Source organism: Mesocricetus auratus, unplaced genomic scaffold, assembly GCF_017639785.1.
Source record: "Mesocricetus auratus isolate SY011 unplaced genomic scaffold, BCM_Maur_2.0 Super-Scaffold_100007, whole genome shotgun sequence".
Lineage (NCBI taxonomy): Eukaryota > Metazoa > Chordata > Mammalia > Rodentia > Cricetidae > Mesocricetus > Mesocricetus auratus.
In genome coordinates, this window is record NW_024429191.1 from 30,544,107 (window position 1) to 30,564,920 (window position 20,814).

Genomic DNA, 20,814 nt, shown 5'->3' on the forward strand with positions numbered 1-20,814 from the left:
GGGATGATGTTGAATTTCCCATCATAGAAAAGAGGAAGTGTGCCAGTGGTCTTCCAACACCAGGAAATTGACCAGCCTCTAGCAAACACAAGCCTGTCCACAAATTTAAGAGCCTGTCAGCTGTCCTAGTGGCATTGAACTGGCCACTGAATTACCAGGTTTTGTATGAGAGAGAAAAAATAAAGGTATTTTGTCCATGCCCAGTTGGGTCGTCGAGATTCGTAAATCAGGTAGAAGTCCTTTAGTCAATGTCAGTAGCTCTGACCAAAAGACTGCGCTTGCCTAATGACTGTTATCTGGACCTATGCGAAGACACAAACTTGAAATTATTCAAAGAAAGGGAGGGAGAGGAAGAGTTAACATTGGTCCTCTACCTAACCACTACCTATTAAAGGGTATTCACTCTGAGAGATCCAGAAGTCCCCATTCCTTGTGCCAGTTGAGGCTCTCTTCTTCCTCAGATCCCAAGTCCACAGAAGTGGGAGAGAACAAAAACCTGAGTGATTAGGGTCCCACAGCTTGTAAGTGGGTAGAGACAGCTATCCAGGGAGATGATGAAATGTTACAACTCTGCTTTATTCCTGGATGAAAGGGGATTATAAAGGCTGGGGACAAGCTTCTATCACAGTATGTGCATCATGGGAGCTTTCCGGTAGGATCTGTATCAGGGTGACAGCAAAAGGTAAGTCAGGCACCTGGTTTAGAGACAGCTTTCAGATAGGGTCAGTCCTCCAGGCCCAGGGACGCCCTCCAGAGAAGGCTAGGTATAGAGCGCAGAGCTTTGCCAGGGAGGGAAGGAGTTCCAGGTTACAGAGTTTTACTGAAAGACTTTGACCTCTAACCAGCTAGCAATGTATCCCTCCACACCCATCCCCCTCCCGCAAAATATAAATAAATATTATAGAGATTGGCCAACTAAGTATTTCAGCAAAATGAACTTCACAGGATTATTTTAGGCTCTGAGGGTGCAGCTCAGTGGTACAGCATTTCCCGGGCATGTATGAGATGCCCATCTTAACAGCTCCCCCAACATGCACAAATTAAAATCTCTACTACATGGAGTCTTGTATGAGGAAGCCTGTATGCCGCCATTAACCATGTGGACTAATGAATGCTGGTCCACAAGAGATAGACAAGGTAGATCTTTAAAGCTGGGAAACGGGGATCAGGGGCTCAAGCCAGCCCCCAGAAAGAAAGATTATCTGGTCATTCCCAGTGACAGTGGAGGACAGGCTCTCCCAGGACAATTAGAAGATCCACTGCCCATTGTAAATAATACGGCACTGGATAATACATTAGCTCCAGAGGATGAATCAATTATATCAGGAGGAGATACAAAACATATTTTGGCAAACTTCTATACAATATCATAGACCCAAGTTATCAGTTAAGGTAAATAATATGGTGATTAATGGCAATTTAGACACCGGAAGTGACGTCACTATCATTAATCAGAAGTCCTGGCCCCCCAATTGGGCTTTAAAAGAGGTTAATGTTCAATTCTTAGGGATTGGAACCCTATCTGAAGTTAAACAGAGCGTTAGATGGATTGACTTTATTGGGCCAGAAGGACAGAGAGGAAGGTTAAAGCCATATGTTGCAGATATTGCTATAAACCTCTGAGGTCGTGATCTATTACAGCAATGGAATACGCAGATTAACATTCCTCCTGTATCAGCTAGGAATTATAGACAAGCTCTAAGTGGTAGAAAGAATATAGTAAGGCAGTACAGAAAACAGATGCCAAATGTACAGGCTGTACAGAAGCAGGATGCTAGTGCCAAACCTACAGAGCAACCAAAAGCTCTACCCTTAAAATGGCTGACAGATGAACCCGTCTGGGTGGGTCAATGGCCTATGACATCTGAAAAGTTAGAGGCTTTGGAGAAGTTAGTTCAGGAACAGCTAGATGCTGGACACATTGAGGAATCAACTAGTGCATGGAATTCACCTGTTTTTGTTGTCAAGAAGAAGTCTGGTAAGTGGAGAATGGTTACTGATCTTAGAGCCATCAACAAGATAATTCAGCCTATGGGGTCTCTACAACCTGGGATGCTGTTACCTTCTCTAATTCATAAGGATTGGCCAATTATAATTATAGACTTAAAAGATTGCTCCTTCACCATACCATTACAAGAAAATGACAGAGAAAAGTTCGCCTTCATGGTACCTACCTATAATAATTCCCGTCCGGTACAGAGATTCCAGTGGAAGGTACTACCTCAAGGTATGTTAAACAGTTCAACTTTGTGTCAATATTTTGTGAATAAACCTCTAGAAATAATTCGTAAAAAATTTCCACATTCGTTAATATATCATTATATGGATGACATATTACTATCTGATTCAAATAAGGATACTTTGGAAAAAATGTTTGAAGCAGTAAAGGAAACTTTGCCTCACTGGGGATTACAAATTGCCCCAGAAAAAATACAAAGAGGAGATTCTATTAACTATTTAGGTTATAAAATAGATGCTCAGAAAATTAGACCGCAGAAAGTACAGATCAGAAGAGATCGTTACCGGACTCTTAATGATCTTCAAAAACTATTAGGAGAAATCTCTCAATTACAGACAATTATTGGTGTAGAAGGGCATGATTTAAAACACCTGAAAATGGCTTTAAAAGGAGATAAAGACCTAAACAGCCCACGAGTACTATCAGCTGATGCTGAAAAAGAATTAGAATGGGTAGAAAAGAGAATATTAGAAGCACATGTGGACCGTGTGGATCCAAAGCTGGACTGTATTCTGGTTATTTTACCATCTATAGAATACCCCTCATGAATATTAATGCAGAGGGAAGACATCATTCTAGAATGGGTATTTCTGCCACATAAACAGAATAAAAAATTGAAAACATATATAGAAAAGATCTCCGCTTTGATATTAAAAGGTAAGTTAAAGCTTCGTCAACTGACTCGGAAAGACCCAGCTGAAATTATTGTACCTTTAACGAATGAGGAAATTTCCTCCTTATGGAAGGATAATGAGTATTGGCAAATAGCTTGCAGTGACTTTTTGGGAAGTATTAGTAATAACTATCCCAAAACAGAGAGAATCAAATTCATAAAGAAAACAATTTGGATTCTTCTGCGTATCGTGAGGCAAACACCTATTTCTGGAGTTCTTACCTTCTACACAGATGCAAACAAATCAGGTAAGGCAGGGTATAAATCAGGAAATATGAGTAAAGTAGTTCAAAGCCCTACAACTCCGTACAAAAGGCATAGTTATATGCCATTCTCATGGTACTTAAAGACTTTACAGAGCCTCTCAATATAGTCACGGATTCTCAGTATGCAGAAAGAGTTGTCTTGCACATTGAGACTGCAGAATTTGTTCCTGATAATACAGAATTAACCTCATTATTTTTACAATTGCAGGAAATCATCAGAAACAGGACTCATCCTATATATATAACACACATCAGATCCCATACAGGTCTGCCAGGTCCTCTGGCACAAGGCAATGATGAAATTGATCATTTATTAGTAGGTAATGTGTTGGAAGCTTCAGAATTTCATAAGAAACACCATGTTAACAGCAAAGGTTTAAAGAAGGATTCTTCTATCACCTGGCAACAAGCCAAAGAAATAGTAAGAAATTGTCCCAGTTGCTCATTCTACAATCAAACTCCATTACCAGCAAGTTGTAATCCTAAAGGTATTCATAGAAATGAACTTTTGCAAATGGATGTATTTCACTTCCCTGAATTTGGCAGTTTGAAATATGTACATCATACCATAGACACGTTCTCAGGCTTCCAATGGGCTACTGCCATCAGCTCTGAAAAAGCTGATTCTGTTATTACACACCTCTTATAGGTGATGGCTGTTATGGTATACCTAAAACAATAAAAACTGACAATGCTCCAGCATATGTCTACAGTAAATTGGAACAATTTTTCAAATATTATAATATAAAACATGTAACTGGTATACCTTACAATCCCACAGGACAGGTAGTAATTGAAAGATCTAACCGAACCTTAAAAGAGATGCTTCATAAACAGCCAGGGAAAACAAAGACACCTAAACACAGGTTACATAATGCTTTACTAACGTTGAATTTTCTTAATGCTGATGAAAAAGGACAAACTGCAGCAGAAAGACACTGGACTACAGAGAAGACTTCTGAACTGAACCAACCGGTGTATTTTAAGGAGGTTATGACCTCAGTCTGGAAACCAGGATATGTTTTACATTGGGGAAGGGGTTATGCTTTTGTTTCCACAGGAGAAGAAAATGTTTGGGTTCCATCAAAATTAATTAAAATTCGATCAGAACAGAAGACATCTCAGGAGGAGGAAGATAACAGCTCATCTACAAATTCATATTCCACCATGGGTAAAGTGACCTCCTAAAAGGAAAGAGAAGTGTTTTGTTTTTTGTCTTCACAGGTAAACTCAGCAAATAATACTGGACATATGGATTCCTGAAGAAAAATGAATAGCTACCCTGAGGACCATCAAACAAACAGTAACTCACTGTGTGGTATCAATGTCTCAATCTCTCTATATTGTTTTTTCATAGTACCCTTTTATTTTTATTTCTTCACATATCTCAGTCCCCATTCATTTAACTGAAGCTGGCTTTGGAGTTGGATTGGCTCTCCTACTCTAAATTCAAGCATATTATTTAAATAAAATTCAGAATTTCTGTATTATATCAAAGAGCCATTGATATAAGACAGAAGAAAATAAAATTAGGGACTGTTATCTGTGGATTTCTTTTTCTGAACAGTCTAATTTCCTTTAGGTTTACCATCTTCCCTATTGTCACCTCTTCCAGTATGCATATATATGAAAGTTAAAATATTTCTTTGTTAACATTAATGTTTTAGTTTTTCAGAGAACAAGGGATTTCCTGACAGCAATCTTCACCTACTTCAGAAAGAGAATGAGGATCCACTTCCTTGACTTCACCTGATTCGACTGGAGGCATCTGAACTGCCCCACATCATTGACTCCACCTGACAAGCACTATCCTGAAACTGGCTTGAAACTACATCACTCTACACAACTCCGGACCAAGAAACTGAAACAGCACATCTTCTACAATTTGGCCAGAGCTTCAGATGAGAGCTTCAATCAATACTAGAACCCCAGTCAGGAACTTCAATCAAGCATCTCCTGCCATACAGAGACTGTCTGATCTACTGAGCTTTTGTTATACTAACATTTTTCTTCTCACAGGTCCCCATGAGATTATCATCATTCCATCTCAGCAGGAAGTAGTTTTGAGAATTCCACGCCCCCTCTCCCTACTATTGATATTATAGGATAGTTTACACCTGTTAGTGTTAGTTTTCAATTATTTTAGAGTTAGGATTGGAAGGAGGTGTTCAGATTTGGGTGTTTCTTTCAGATAAGTTTAGGTTTAGATAGAATTGATGTTTGATACATTTTGTTCATTGACACAAGTTAGTTGTCCTTTTTAGACTAAAAGGGGAATTGTAGGAGGAAGCCTGTATGCCACCATTAACCATGTGACTTACTAGAGGCGCATACAGATGAGGTAAGAGCGATCTACCACACCGCTAACCACACCCACTTTAGGCATGACTAAAGACGTATACGGACGGACGTAAAGACGTATACGTACATAGGCGGTGAACTACGTCACTAGCCAGGCCCACTTTTGGGCATGGCTAGGGGCGTTACAGGGGAAGGCATAAAAGACAGCACACAGGAAGTCTTGCTCTCTTTTCCCGGAGTTCGGCTTCCGGTTTGGCAGTGGAAAACTACTTGGCTCATCTGGGTTACTTGTTTAGTATCTTGTGAGTAATTTCTACAATAAATACTTAGTTTTACTTTCAGTAAGTGTGTTGCTTATCGTTACAGGGTCATTTGGAGCCTCAGAACCTAATCAATTAAATCTTCCCTTTATTTTTAGCCTTTGTCTCTGTCCAGTGGACATGGCCAGAGAGAACCAGATGACAGTCACATAATTCCTCCTCCTGGAACTTGCTGGGTAGTCAAAGCAAGAAGAGATCCTCTATGGGCTGTTTTGGGGGATGTAGTTGGTCACCATCTCTGGAACCTTCTCATTATCCTGGCCATCAGCTGTGACCCTCATCTCCACATACCCATGTACTTCTTCTTGGCTAACCTCTCCAGTGTCAACATGTTTTTCCTCAGTCACTGTCCCCAAGGCACTGTGAATCACTTGTTGGAAAGTAAGTCCATCTCTTACACGGAGTGTATGATCCAGATCTATTTCTTTATCACATTCATCAACATGGATGGCTTCCTCCTGAGTGTGATGGCCTATGACCGCTACGTGGCCATTTGCCACCCTCTCCACTACACCCTGATGATGAGGCCCAGACTCTGTGTCCTCCTGGTGGCCATATCCTGGGTCATCACAAACATGCACTCTCACACATTCTTCTCTTGGTTTGACTCACCTTCTGTACCCACAGTGCAGTGCGCCACTCCTTCTGTGACCCCCTACCCTATCCTGAAACTCTCTTGTTCTGATACCTTTATCAATGACATCACAGCCTTCACGGTGGGTGGGCTGACCTCCATCACACCATTCTCATTTATCACTGTGTAGTAGTAAGAATAATAAAGACCCAGAGACTGATATTGGGGTTAGAGCTTCAAACTGAACATCAGAAAAGCAAAGCAGCCAAGCCGCTAGCTCTTACCTCAACCTCAGGATGAAAGGGCTGATCCTGTCTCCATAAGCTGTCCACCAAACCTCAGTCTGATGCCTCTCCTCAGTGTGGCTGGAGAATAAATCTCAGAATGCCACCTGAGACACTGGTCTCCTGTATTTTATATACTTCTCTAGGGCTGGTATTAAAGGTTTGAATTCTAATTATCTTTTAGACTGACTCACTCTAATGTAGCCCTGAGTGGCCTTGAACTCACAGAGATTCATCTGCCTTTAGCTCTTGAATTCTGGGATTAAAGGTGTGTACCACCCCCACCCAGCTTCTATAGATAACCAGAGTGACTAGATTTGCATTTTGAATCCTCAGGCAAGTTTTATTAAATCATAAATATCACCACAGCACTGTTTCGTATGCCTATATCCTGTCTGAGATATTAAAGTTCCCATCCATTCAGGGACTATGGCCACCCCCTGTCTGTGTGTATATTTCATCTCACTGTAGTTTCCCTCTTTTGTGGGGTGATCCTGAATATCTATATGCACCCTTCATGCTCCTGTTCATGGACACAGTGGCAACTGTCATCTCCATAGTGGCTACACCCATGGTCAACCCCTTTATCTACAGCCCTAGGAATCCTGACATGAAACAAGGCATAAGAAAGCTAATTATTTGAAGTTTACTTTTGTCAAGACTCTAGAACTATTAACATTTAGAACTGAGAACAGAGATGCCAGGTTGATCTGTCATGCACTCTTCTTCTCGTTAGTGTTAAGTCATCCAAGTGTTATGTGGAGAGGAGACTGATACATTTTCACAAACCGTTAGTGTAACTTATTTCCTATGTAGGGAATAACCTTAACACCATATAATATCTATTTCTCTATCTCTCTGTATAATTGAGACTGACGCCCAGATGAGTTATTCTACTGATCTAATGTGATGCCTGGCTGTATCTTTAAGGTTCAGCCTAGCAGCTGGCACTGTAATTTGGGGTTGTATGGCATGTATGAAAACTCTTTGTTTATGCCAGATGTTCATCAGCACTTAGTGAAGTATGAATCCAGCTGTATATAATCAAATATTCTTAAACATCATGAAAATTAACTAGCTATTTATCTAAACAAAACAAATGCCATTGTTTAAAGTGAGTTAATTTTCAAACAACAGCAAAAGAAATTACCAAAAAATTTGCTTAAGGGATATTTTTTTAAAGATTTATTTATTTATTATGAATACAACATCCTGCCTCCATGTGTGTCTGCACTCCAGAAGAGGGCACCAGATCTCATTATGGATGTTTGTGAGCCACCATGTGGTTGCTGGGAATTGAACTCAGGACCTCTGGAAGAGTAGTCAGTGCTCTTAACCTCTGAGCCATGTCTCCAGCCCTTAAGGGATATTTTTAATAACTGAAGTTTCTACATATTAAAACATACTATATAATATGGTTGTAATGAAACAACAGAATGGTCAACAGCTCTATAGGCTAGACTTGAAAGTTAGGAATAGCCCTTGGGGTAGGATGGTGAACCAGAAATTTGCAGGTGTTCATCTCTTATCAAAAGCAATAACAGAAAATAACAATCATAATTATTTCAGAACTTTGAGTCTCATTTGGCCAAGTATGACAACCAGGAAGTTCTCCATGAGGGGAGAGTCCTCAGCTCTATGAACCACCAACCTTCTTCGTTCATCATCTCCACTGCATACGTGGCGAGAGCAGCTGCCATTACAGGGGGCGCCACGGAGTGTTTTCCTATCGGAATTTGTGACTGAGTGGCTTGACTGATCTAGCAGAACTCTGTGGAAATGGCAGAGGTAAACTTTGATTACAGCCATTTAGGCTGTAGTGGGTTCCACCACAGCCTTGGTAGGAGATTTCATACAGACTTCTGTAAGAAAGAAAGTGTTATGGCGCATTTTCAGTTGGAGGAATGCTTACAGCTCATCGACAAGTTACAGATAACAGAAGACACTAAATTATTCTCTTCCCCAGCTAACAGCTGGCTCCTTTTTGCCCGAGTGCCTTTTAGTTCATCTCAGGGGTGAAAAGTTATGGATAGTATTGAGTCCACATATCAGAAAGGGAGCGGGGTGGGGGTGACTATCAGGCCCTAGGAAGATGGGGAATCTGGATGAGGACTATGCTAGATAAATGAGATCACTGTATCACCTGAAGACGCCAGCAAATGAGGAATTCAGGGGGCAAGGAAGTAAAAACCACTGTTTTGCCCTTTCTCTAAACAGACATGTGATTCTGCAAAGTCCAAAACACAACTGTCCATTTCACTGCTGAGTCTCCACCAGTACCTCGGCGTGAAGCAAGGATTGTTATTTCTTACACTTTAACTCTTCCCATGCCCTTTCTCTTTTTCCTTTTGGGCTAGGCATTTAAAGAGACATTTGTTAAATCACCACTCAATTGGAGACAGCAATCAGAAACCTCAAGCATCTCAAGCTGGGCGTTGGTGGCACACTCCTTTAATCCCAGCACTCGGGAGGCAGAGGCAGGTGGATCTCTGTGAGTTCGAGGCCAGGCTGGTCCAGCAGCCTCCAAAACAATACAGAGAAACCCTGTCTCGTAAAAAACCAAAAAAAAAAAAAAAACCAAAAAAAAAAAACCAAAAAAAAAAAAAAAAACCCACAAAACCCTCAAGCCTTTCAAAAGCAAAGAGCACCAAGTTAAAAAAAATTCATAAAAGTAAAACCTAGTCAGCTCTGCCATCCTCAAGCAACTGAAACAAGAGTGACTATCAGGGATAATACAGTGTGTAGCTACAACCCAGAGACATTCAACAGGAAATTGGAGTTGTTATTTTGAAACAGTGTGTCATGTAGTTTTGGCTGCCCTTAAATCAGCTTTGGGTGATGACCTGGAGATGACCTTGAACTTCTGATCCTTCTGCCTCTGCCTCCCCAGGGCTGGGGTTACCAGTGTGCTTCATCTGCTGTTTGAGCCTCTGTGCATGAGACCCAGGGCATTGTGCACGTCTGGCAAGCCCTCAGAAAGTTAGCAGTATTATCCATCTCTACTGTGATCAGCTTGACAAATACAAGGAAAAGAGCAAATTCCACAGAAAAAGAAAACATCATCAAAAATTGCCCAACTAAATAAAAAGAAACAACTTAGTTGTTCTATTAATGGAATATTAATTACAATTATGAAAAACCTCAATACACCCCCCCTTTTTGAGACTCAGTAGGTTGCCTCAGTGGAAAATTCCCCAAGGTTCCTTCCCCTAGGCAGGGAACAAAGTCTGATTAGAAAGAACATCTGGTCCAGAGTGCTGATGCAGGACACCAGCAGGCTGTTAAGATAAGTTTAATCTTGACCTTTTGGAAGGATGAGTTATGCCCATGCTTCTTACAATATCCCTATTGCTTGCCCAGATCTGCACCTGCAGTGGCTCCACGTTTTACAATACCCCTATTGCTTTGCTTGCCAAAATTATGTACATAAAAAGAAAACTGTCCTAAAGCCCGGGGCTCTCAGCTCGCAAAAGTGGCTGGAGTGCCCGCAGACACCTTTGTAAACAATAAACCTCTTGCAGTTTGCATCCAACTGTTGGGACGTCGCGAGGCATTCAGCCTGACAACTTCAGGTCTTTCAATTATACCTTCTAATGTCAAAACCCCCCAGACCTGGACTATTCTGTGGTATTAATATTTCATTTTCACAAACTGAGAAAATGCAGTAGCACAAAACCTTCCTACACATACATGAAGTCAGTATAATCTTAATACCGAAAATTTAAATACTACAAGAAATAGAGTCACAGAATATCATTAGCATTAATATGGACAAAAGAAAAAGAATGGAACCTGTATCAGGGGCACACCATTTATTAGAGGAACTAGTAATTTCACAATCATATTGATTGAGGAAGGGATCATATTGATGCAGGAAGGAATGTAACAAGAGAAACATTAGTAATTATAGAAATTATAGAAATCCCTAATACATTTCAAATCAAAGGACTCCTCCACCTAACACAGAGCCTTTCCGAAACACATAGAGCTAGAACTAGGAATATTGCTCAGTGCTAGGGTACTAACCTAGCACACCCAAGGCTCTAGGTTCAATTCCCAGCACTGCAAAAGAAAAGACAAACAAACAAACCACCTAAACAACATCAACAAAGTACAGGACTAAACTTATCTAAGATGGAATACTGGATATGCCTCAAAGGAAAGTTCTGTCCACAGCTCTATTCCAATAAGACATTGGAGTAGAAATACTAGCCAGTGCAACAAGGCAAGAAAAGACACATAGATGAAAAAAAAGCCGGGTGGTGGTGGTGCACGCCTTTAGTTCCAGCACTCAGGAGGCAGAGGCAGGTAAGTTCGATACCAGTCTGGTCTACAAGAGCTAGTTCCAGGACAGCTTCCAAAGCCACAGAGAAACCCTTCCTCGAAAAGCCAAAAAAAAAATCTTATCCTGTGACTTACTATAATGTCTTAATTTTTTAATACTGCAAAGGAAGAAAAAAATATAAAATTTACCAAATATCTAATTCTATAGTTAGGCAGGAATCCTGGTTTAGTTTCTGTTGCCGTGATAAACACCATTGTAAAGAGAAGCCTTTCCGCCAGCCTGGTTCCAGAGCCGCATGAGTCCCAAATAAACACACAGGAGGCTATATTAATTATGAAGCTGTTGGCCTTGCTTGTTTCTTACTGGCTAGCTCTGACTTAAGTATTTACCCTGTCTAAGTATTTCTCTTACTGGAGAAAGGGGTCCGGACTTCTGACCCCTATAGTAGCTACATCTTGACTTCCTGTGTTTCTCCTACCCAGAGTCCTCCTCGACTCCTAGTCCCACCTATCTTGGTTCCCTATTGGCCAACAGTGCTTTATTGACATATACACAGGACTTCCCCCATCATACCATGACCAAAAGCAATTTGGGGATGAAAGGATATGTTTCATCTTACAGGTTAGAGCCCAACATAAGGGGAAGCTAAGGCAGGCACTTAAGTCAGGACCCCGGAACAGGAAAGGAAGAAGGAAGCAGAGGCCACAGAAGATCTCCAGCTGCTGGCTTGTTCCACTTGCACAGGCCCATCTGCCTTGGATGGCATTGCCCACAATACCTAAATGTATGAGCAATGAGGAACGTGTCATACAGGCATGCCATCAGCTCATTCTGATCTGGGCAGTTCTTCCGTCGAGGTTTCCCCTTCCCAGATGACTCTGGGTTGTGTCAAATGACAACTGAAGCTAACCTGTACCAGATGGTGGCAGGACATAAGCCAAAACTCAACATTTGTCATCTCGCTATACAAGCAATGATGAACAACTGGAAATCCACAATTTCTTAAGTGATATTTTACAATAGTATAAAATTATTTGAGCTGGTTGTGGTGGTGCAAACCTTTAATCTGCACTTGGGAAATAGAGACCAGGAGACTCTCTGGAGCTCAGAGTCTGGTCTACATAGCAAATTCCAGGCTGGCCAAGTCTAAACAGTGACACCCTGTTTCAGAAAAATAAATAAAGTAATTTTAAAAATGTGATATCTAAGGTAATGCATGCAAAGTCTATATCTCAAAAGCAAACACATAAAAGGAAACCTGAAAAGTGGAAAAAAAGAGAAAGACTTGAAAACCCCTTATATACAGAAAATCACTGGTTCTCAAGATAACACACAGGTTTTTCCATGAGCCAAATCACATTGCGCAGAAGAATTTATTTTTCAAGAGACAGACTGATATTACTTTTCCTGTGGGAAATAAACTAAATTTGCACAACTTGTAAAAAAAAAACAGGGCTTGGGGATTCCTACCACTGTATCTCATGATTTACTAGGAAGTCACAAAAGGTTAACAAAAGCACAGACACACAGATCAATGGGACACCTGTGTGTCCACTCACATATGACCAATGGATGTGAGGCAAAGTTGCCCAAGCAATTCAATGGGAGATTATAATTTTCCAACAAATAGTCATGATAATTAATAACCCTCTTAAAACACCAAACACAGCTTAACTTCACATTACATACAAAATTAACTCAAAGTGAAGCAGATATAAGAAGAAAAGTTAAAATGATGAATTTCTAGGAGTAAAAATAGTAATACATTTTTTGATCTTAGATTAAGCAAAGATTCTGTAGCAACAGCAACACAAGTATGATCAAAACCACTTTTTAAATTACCAGTCACACCTTAGTACAATTCAAAAGGTGTCCTCTTCAAATACTTGCTTAAGAGAATACAGGATTATGAAGGAGGAGGGAGGGGTCTAACTGCAGTGTAGACAGAAGGATAAGAGAGACTAATGGAGGAAGAAAGGTGGTTGTCATGTTTCCTTTCATGTGGATACAGATTTAGATATGTGTATATGTATGCATAGAATGCATATATGACCTGTATATATACACACACACACACATATATGTATATATATATGTATATATATATATATATATATATGACCTGAAAGTAGATGAAGACTACTTGAGGGAGGGGCTATCAGCAAGGAGGTAAGACGGGGACATAAAGGGTGATAAAGAAGGTGGGCATTAGCAAAATATGGTTGTACATATTCTATCATATATATGTACATATAGAAATATATATGAATGAAAGCCATTAGTTCACTAAAACTAATAAGTTAATAAAACAAACAAAAACATTCAAGGGGAAAAATGGAGAGAGCCTCTGCAGGCCCATTTCCCATGTCTAGGAAGGATGTAAACAATGAGTTCTTAGCACTTGCCCCTAATGAGGACTTCTGAGGACTCAGCCCAAGGGGCACTCTAACTTGGCAGCAATCTTTATGAAAAGCTGGATCTCAAGGGATGGAGGATCTGCTTATTAGTTTCCAGCCATCCAAGCTTGACCAGAGGGAGCCACGTGTTTCCTCAGTGAGGAAAGGCCCCTCGGTTTTCAACCCTCATTGTGACTTCCCATCCTCCAAGGTCAAGAACCGAATCAGCAGAGATGGGGGCTCTGTGAAGACCCTGGCGGCAGCAGAGAAGGCAGGTGAGGGGGACTGGGGAAGCATTGAGGAAGGGGCACCTTCATTTCCAACAGCAGATGGATTCACATAGATTCAAGCACATGAAATGATATCGAGAGAAACAAAGACAGAACTACCCACTTCCTCTGCATTTGACCAAACTCGAAGGAGAAAAAAATTGTTCTCCCTGATACGTGCCAGCCCTTTTCTGTCAAGGAGCACTCCCTCCCTGATGAGAGTACAGGAAAAACACACCCAAGGCAGAAACAGAAAAGTGCAAATTGCTAACCAGAGCACAGAGATACCAGCAAACATGGCTAGAAGCCAAGAGCCTCAATTCCCTGTATCCTTGGATATCTCAGGCACACAAGGCAGCCTTATTCACCCTCTCATCTCCGTGTTTGTGCCCATTGTTTGCCCTCTTTTATCCTCTTTAGTGCCAACTATATAACATAGTGTCTCAGAGTCAGGTTACTTAGACATCCTGCCCAGCCCCACAGAGGGGTGTTGACTTGGACCTAAACCCAGGGATTAAGCAGAGTTGATTTTATGGTCCAGGATCACAATGATGCAGTTATGCCAGGTGTCTCATATAGATACACATTAGCTCAGCTCAAGAGATAATGGATGAAGGCAGAGCCAAAGTATTGAAGTCACATAGAAGCACTATCTCCCATTGAGGAGGCCATGGAGGTGGTGGTCGTGCCCAATTCTACTTCAGGACATGCCCAAATAACATCCAATCATTGAGAGGAGTTAGGGTCCATGCTGTGGTATGAGACTTCCTATGGAGGGTCAGCTTACTCAGGTTTAAACCATTAAATGATAATATATGGTCTAGCAACAGCCTCCTACAGTCAATTCTTACATCAACAGAGACGCTGTACCAAGATCATGTATGCTACTGGCAGTCCCACATGATTTCAACCACAAGAATCCTCCCTTGAAATCCTACTACCCTTCTCTAGCTCTGGTAGCACTGCGGGATCTGTCTAGAAGACCAGGAGCTAATGTGTACTGAACCAGTACTCTCCTGTGTGTGTGTGTGTGTGTGTGTGTGTGAGAGAGAGAGAGAGAGAGAGAGAGAGAGAGAGAGAGAGAGAGAGATGTCACCTATAACCCTTATCTCTTAAATTCTTCTAAAAATATTCTTATTACGCTTATTTGTGTGTAAGAGCATGTGTGTACATGCATGGTACACATGCGAAAGTCAGAGAACAACATGTAGAAGTTGGCTCTTGCCGTCCATCACATGGGTCCTGCTGATTGAACTCAGGTGGCTGGGCTTGATGACGGGCGCTGTATTCACTGAGCCCTCTCCCCGGCCCTAACCCCTTACATTCTAAGGGGCACACGGCCATGTTCCAGCTTTTCCTAGCACTCCCCTCCTTATCTCAGGTCTGGATATTAGTCCTGGATAGATGGCTTCACACCTCAGCACTTTGGCTTAATTTCCCTGCAGTGACTCCCATTGGTGGTTGACTCATTGCTTCCCGAGTGTCTGCACACTAGCCAGCCCTCTCAAAACGTTCACTAGTGCACCCTCTGTCCCAGCAGGCACGCCCAGTCATCTCTCCCTCTTCCCTTTCCCTAGGCCTCTAAGAGACCAGCACCCCGAGTCTTCACAGAGACACAGAACCCACAGTTTTCAGCTGCCTCCCTTGACTGTACTGGTTTCTTGGTCCTGAAGTTTATTGTTAGTCTGTAAATCTCTTTCTGGAAAGAGAAAACAATCCAGTTGCCTCAGGGATCCGCCCTTCCCCTTCTGTCTGCAGGAAGAAGAACGAATGCCCCTTACACATCTCAACGCATCCTAACAGCTGCCAGACGACAACTTAAGGGAGGGTAAGACTCTGAACCAAACTGTTAATCTGGCCTCTTGACTCCACAAAGACTCCAGTTTCTGGAAAAAAAAATGAGAAAAGCCACAGATAAAATCCTCAGGATTCTAGTGTGGCATCAGATATAGGATTTACCTCTGGGCTAAATTTTTAGTAAATGATAGTGATTTAAAGCATAGCATAAAGAAGCAACATCAGCACAACATGCCCATTGATTTAATGCAGTCACTGTCATTAGTTCTGTGAATTTGGATACATCATCCCATTGTCTCAAGCTTCAGTTGTTCCACTCATAAAGTGCAATAAAATGCCACAATTATTCAGGCTAAGGAAAGGTTTGCATAGGAGTGAACAAGAACACAGCTATTGTAATGCAACCTTATTAAAATTAATTGGACTTTTCTGTAAAATTGCTCAGTTAGACCACTCAGTTTTAGTAAATTCTTAACCAACAATGAAGCTCTTCCAAAATCATGATGTTTCTGCTTAAGTGTTGACATCTAATCTTATCTTGAGATGAAACTTTCTCCCCCATAGATATGGACAGAAAGAATCAGACAACAGCCACAGAATTCCTCCTCCTGGGACTTGCTGGGCAGTCAAAGCAAGAAGAGGTTGTTTTTGGGTTGTTCTTGGGGATGTACATGGTCACCATCTCTGGGAACCTTCTCATCATCCTGGCCATCAGCTGTGACCCTCATCTGCACACACCCATGTACTTCTTCTTGGCCAACCTCTCCAGTGTAGACATCTGTTTTTCCTCAGTCACCATACCCAAAGCACTGGTGAATCATGTGTTGGGAAGTAAGTCCATCTCGTACAAGGAGTGTATGACCCAGATCTATTTCTTTATCACATTCATCAACATGGATGGCTTCCTCCTGAGCGTGATGGCCTATGACCGCTACGTGGCCATTTGTCACCCTCTCCACTACACCCTGATGATGAGGCCCAGACTCTGTGTCCTCCTGGTGGCCATATCCTGGGTCATCACCAACCTGCACGCTCTCTTGCACACTCTCCTCATGGTTCGACTCACCTTCTGTTCCCGCAATGCTGTACAGCATTTCTTCTGTGACCCCTACCCGATCCTGAGTACTGGAACTTAAGGTGTGTGCTACCACACCTGGCTTATCTCTGTACCATCTTACTTAAAGCTTGCATGCCATTGTGATATAATACTCCGGTCTACAGCTCAAGGAAATTGAATCACGAAGAAATTAACCTGTGGGGGTCCATTGAATCACTAAAGATCCTTAGAAGTATCCAAGACTTTATTGAAATAGAAAAATAAACTACCAAATGCTAGGAAGCATGAATGAAATAGAAAGACAAAAGTGTCCTATTCTGTTCCTGGTACCAGCCTGGGGAGAAAGAGCATGTGGTAGTTGTTTCTGCAGGAGCCTCAATCATTGAACAGTTTACTATCAAGGATCAGCTCTGTCTCCATTTCTGATCCTTTGATGAGCTGCATAATAAGTCAGACATGAAGGTAGAGGGCCGAGAATATGTCCTAGGAAAACATCTGGGCCCATGAATAGCTTCTGAGGCAGGCACTTGGATAACCATGAAGAACAATATGCTTGGTTCCTACTTTTAACCACCTCAATGGTTACTCCAGAAATGAATGCTTTTTTAAAAAAATGCTTGCATGCCATGTGTCTAGCACAGAGTGTGATTGCAATGTGAAACCACTATGATCGTTGTCTCCACATCTCATGGATTTCATCCATATGTAACTCATCAGCATGTTAGGCATCAGTATGGAGGTCTGACAAAAGGCACTCCTATTTGGGGTTCTTCCAGACTCTCTTAGAAATAGCTTTCACCAAGAGGAGCCTTCTCATCTGCTGTCAGAACTTCTGGGATGCATTCCTCCCTCTCCTTGCCAGACGGTTTCATGAAGAAATAATTCATCATTTGGAGACAGCTCTTTAGTAGCCACACAGAGCTCCCAGGAAACCAACTCAACCCCAGTTTGCCTCACATTTCCCTCTGCAATCCATACAACACAAACCATGAGAAAAGCCGGGTGTGGTGGCCCATGCATGTGATCCCAACACACAGGACACTGAGACAGGAAGATGCAAGTTCATTGCCCGCCTGAGCTCTGAGGCTCTGGTTTTTACCTCTTGAGTTGGGAAAGGAAGAAGCTGTAAATAATTAAACACCAGCAAAAATATCTATCAGGAACCATAAAGATTGGTACTAAACTTTAATGGAAATGGACATTTATAATCTATTCTGATATAACACATGCTATTCAATGCATATAACATTTTTTTGGTTTTTTTTTCAAGACAGGGTTTCTCTGTAGCTTTGGAGGCTGTCCTGGAACTAGCTTTTATAGACTAGGCTGGTTTCAAACTCACAGAGATCCGCCTGCCTCTGCCTACATATAACATTTTTATAATCAATTTAGTGACTATGCAAAAAGTTCGGTTGATTTGAATAGAAAAGTTCAGAATTAGACACAGGCGCAATAAAGGTGGGTTGGAAATCTCTAAGGGTTGATACCCTGCCTCAAGCATAAGGTAAAACAGAATTCCAGTCATACTAACCAATTTAGAGCCCCATATCCTGCTCAAAAATGATAAAACACAGCATCACTTCATGATAAATGGTCATAGATCTTTGGTTGCAGGCACAAACCACCCACTTTTCTCCACTGCTCAGCCCTACTATGTTTGTAGGGAGATCAGTCCACTTGCCCAGTGGGGCCAACTGGTGTCAGAGGCCATGGGAATGCTCCTCTACTAAAATTTGGGGCTCAATGCTTTGGTAGATCTGGTAGATCCCTGAGGGAAGCTGTTAGTAACTAACTATTTTATCCCCTACATAGGCTACAGAGACTCCCCTCACTGAGTAGAATTCAGTAGGAGATTTAAAGAGACAGCAACGTTTACCTATATTTCTTTCGATTTGTAACAGAACTTTATCAGTCTACTAGAAGAAAACTTTGTTGGTGTGCTAACTGCAGAGAAAGCAAAACAGCTCCTTCAAGGACTACATATAATTAAGGCTTCCAGGCACACATGCACAAACACATAACCACACACACACATAGACAAAAATGTTGCACACTAAAGAGGCCTGATGGTCACGAATCAATGAACTAGTTTGGTAAATTGACAAGTGGCCAGATCCACTCTTAAAACAAGCAGAAATATCAATGACACCCACAAGTCAGGATGGTTAGTCTAATACCATTAACATGATGTAGTTCTCAGACAAAGATTTGTTTTTGAGACAGGGTCTCACTACGTAGGTCAGGCTAGCTTGGAACTAATAGAGATCTTCTTGCCTCTGCCTCCCAAGTGCTGGGATTTAAAGCTGTGTGACACCAAGACTAGAAGAAATAGATCTTTAATAAAAAGTATATCCTAACAAATCTTAAGTTAGCCTTATCACAAATGAGTTGCTATGATTTCAAGACAGCCACTAAGAAAGTAACTTAAAAATAAACAGAGTAAGAGAGAAGAAGTGAGTCAAACAGGCATGTTACAAACACCTAACTTCTAAAAATATGACATTGATGAAAGATATGAGGGGGAAGACCTACAAAAGAAATACCTAATGGCATGAGTAAATGATTTTTGGTAATTAACCACACTCAATGTAAGAGGATTAAACTCTCATATTAAAAGGCAGAGGTTAACCTAGTGGGTAAAAATATTATTCACTTGAATATGTATGTGACACCCGAGGGGCTCTTAAAAATGGAGAAGGTCTGGAATAACTATAATGGGCTTATTATTGCCTTGAAAACAACTTTAAAAACTAGATAAAGCATCTGGTGAAACTCTATCAGTGATCAGACGTGAAAGATGGAAACATATATGCCATACAAACAGCAACTTTATAAAAAATGACATGGCTATGTTAATATAAGACAAAAATATACTTTGAGAATATTTTCTAGCATAAAAGGGGAAGTTTCTGTTCTTAAGAAAGACAGTGTAATCTGAAAATGTATACACACTCAAAATTAAAGCTCAACATGCATGTGAAATAAAAATGGGCAGAAATAAAACTCTCACAGGGATTGTACATATATAAAAAGGCCAGCAACAGTGAAAAAGAACTGACCTCTTTATCTAAGCAATTAGATATCACTTGACACTAAACTATATTGTACTTTCAAGTGGACACTGATCGCATCATCACCAGGATGGGGGCAAGACAGGTGGCTCTGTGGGGAAGAATACTTGCTCTGAACACTTGAGGACCTGAGTTGGAATCTTCACATCCCCAAGCCCCACATAAAAAAAATATGGCTGTGAATGCCTACATTCCCAGCATTGTGAGATGGCGGCAGGTGAATCCCACGAGCTTGCTAGCCAGCAAACCCCCTAAAATGGAAAGCTTCTGGTTTAATGAAAGACCTTGTCTCAAGGCAATAAACTAGAGATTTATAAAGGAAGGCACTAGATATCCTGCTCTGGCTTCCACATGTGCATATACCTGTATATACATATGTATCTGCAACACATACATACACAGCTCACAGATTATGATTTTTGACCAAAACAAAAGTCAATCAAAAAGAAATACCATAAACATATCTAGATTGTAATCTGACATATTAGAAATCAAGCAACACACTTCTAAATTATGCAAGGGACAAATGGTAGTTTACAATAGCATTGGCAGGGATCCCAAACAAACCCAAGAGTGCTGCCAGTGGTCTGAGAAGGGCAGTTTCTCCTCACATACCACAGGCACATGGGGCCTTATTATTCTCAGTCCCCAGCCTATGAAATGACACCCCCACTGCTCCTGAAAATGTTGACAGAACTATACTTCCAGTGAAAGTCTCTGTGTCCAATGACTACAACAAAGGCAAGAGCAGGGTCAGGCACAGTGGAGAAGGGACCATCTGAATTATTGGGTTGGATGTGAGTGTCCCCACCAGCCCTGAAAATGCCCTCAAGACATAATCTTCCCATCCTAACCTGCGCAGGAACAAGAAAAGAAACCTGAATCTCCCTGTGCTCAGAGGTGAGAGCTATACTTACTCTTCTGTTGCTGTAATAAAACACCAAGGACAAAAGCCACATAGAGAAGAAACCATTTATTTTGTCTTGCAGTTCCAGAGGGAGAGTCCATAATGGCAAGGAAGGCATGGCATGGCAGCAGAAACAAAAGGTTGGCTGATCTAATTTTCATCCACCGATAGGAAGCAGCAAAATGAGAACAGGAAATGGGCTGAGGCTAAAACCCTGCAAAGCTCGCCCCTCTGTGATGTACTTCCTTCAGCAAGGCAGTACCTCCTAAAGGCTCCCACAGAGCACCACCAACTGGGGACCACGTGTTCAAATACAACAGCCTGTGGGGGTTGTGTCTCACTCAAACCATAGCATGATCATTGCCACCAACTTCT

At 41.4% G+C, this 20,814-nt stretch overlaps 2 protein-coding genes and 1 pseudogene across 2 annotated transcripts in view; all 3 read left to right on the forward strand.

Moving 5' to 3' along the window:
• Window positions 1-20,814, forward strand: part of LOC101833751 (zinc finger protein 354A) — a 142,995-nt gene that overhangs the window by 37,682 nt on the left and 84,499 nt on the right. The gene's annotated exons all lie outside the window — the stretch shown is intronic.
• Window positions 5,920-7,300, forward strand: LOC121141320 (annotated as a pseudogene).
• On the forward strand, window positions 15,971-16,540 carry LOC101826000 (olfactory receptor 1361-like). The gene has a single exon (XM_005071842.2). The coding sequence runs from the start codon at window positions 15,971-15,973 to the stop codon at window positions 16,538-16,540; it is 570 nt and encodes a 189-aa protein (XP_005071899.2).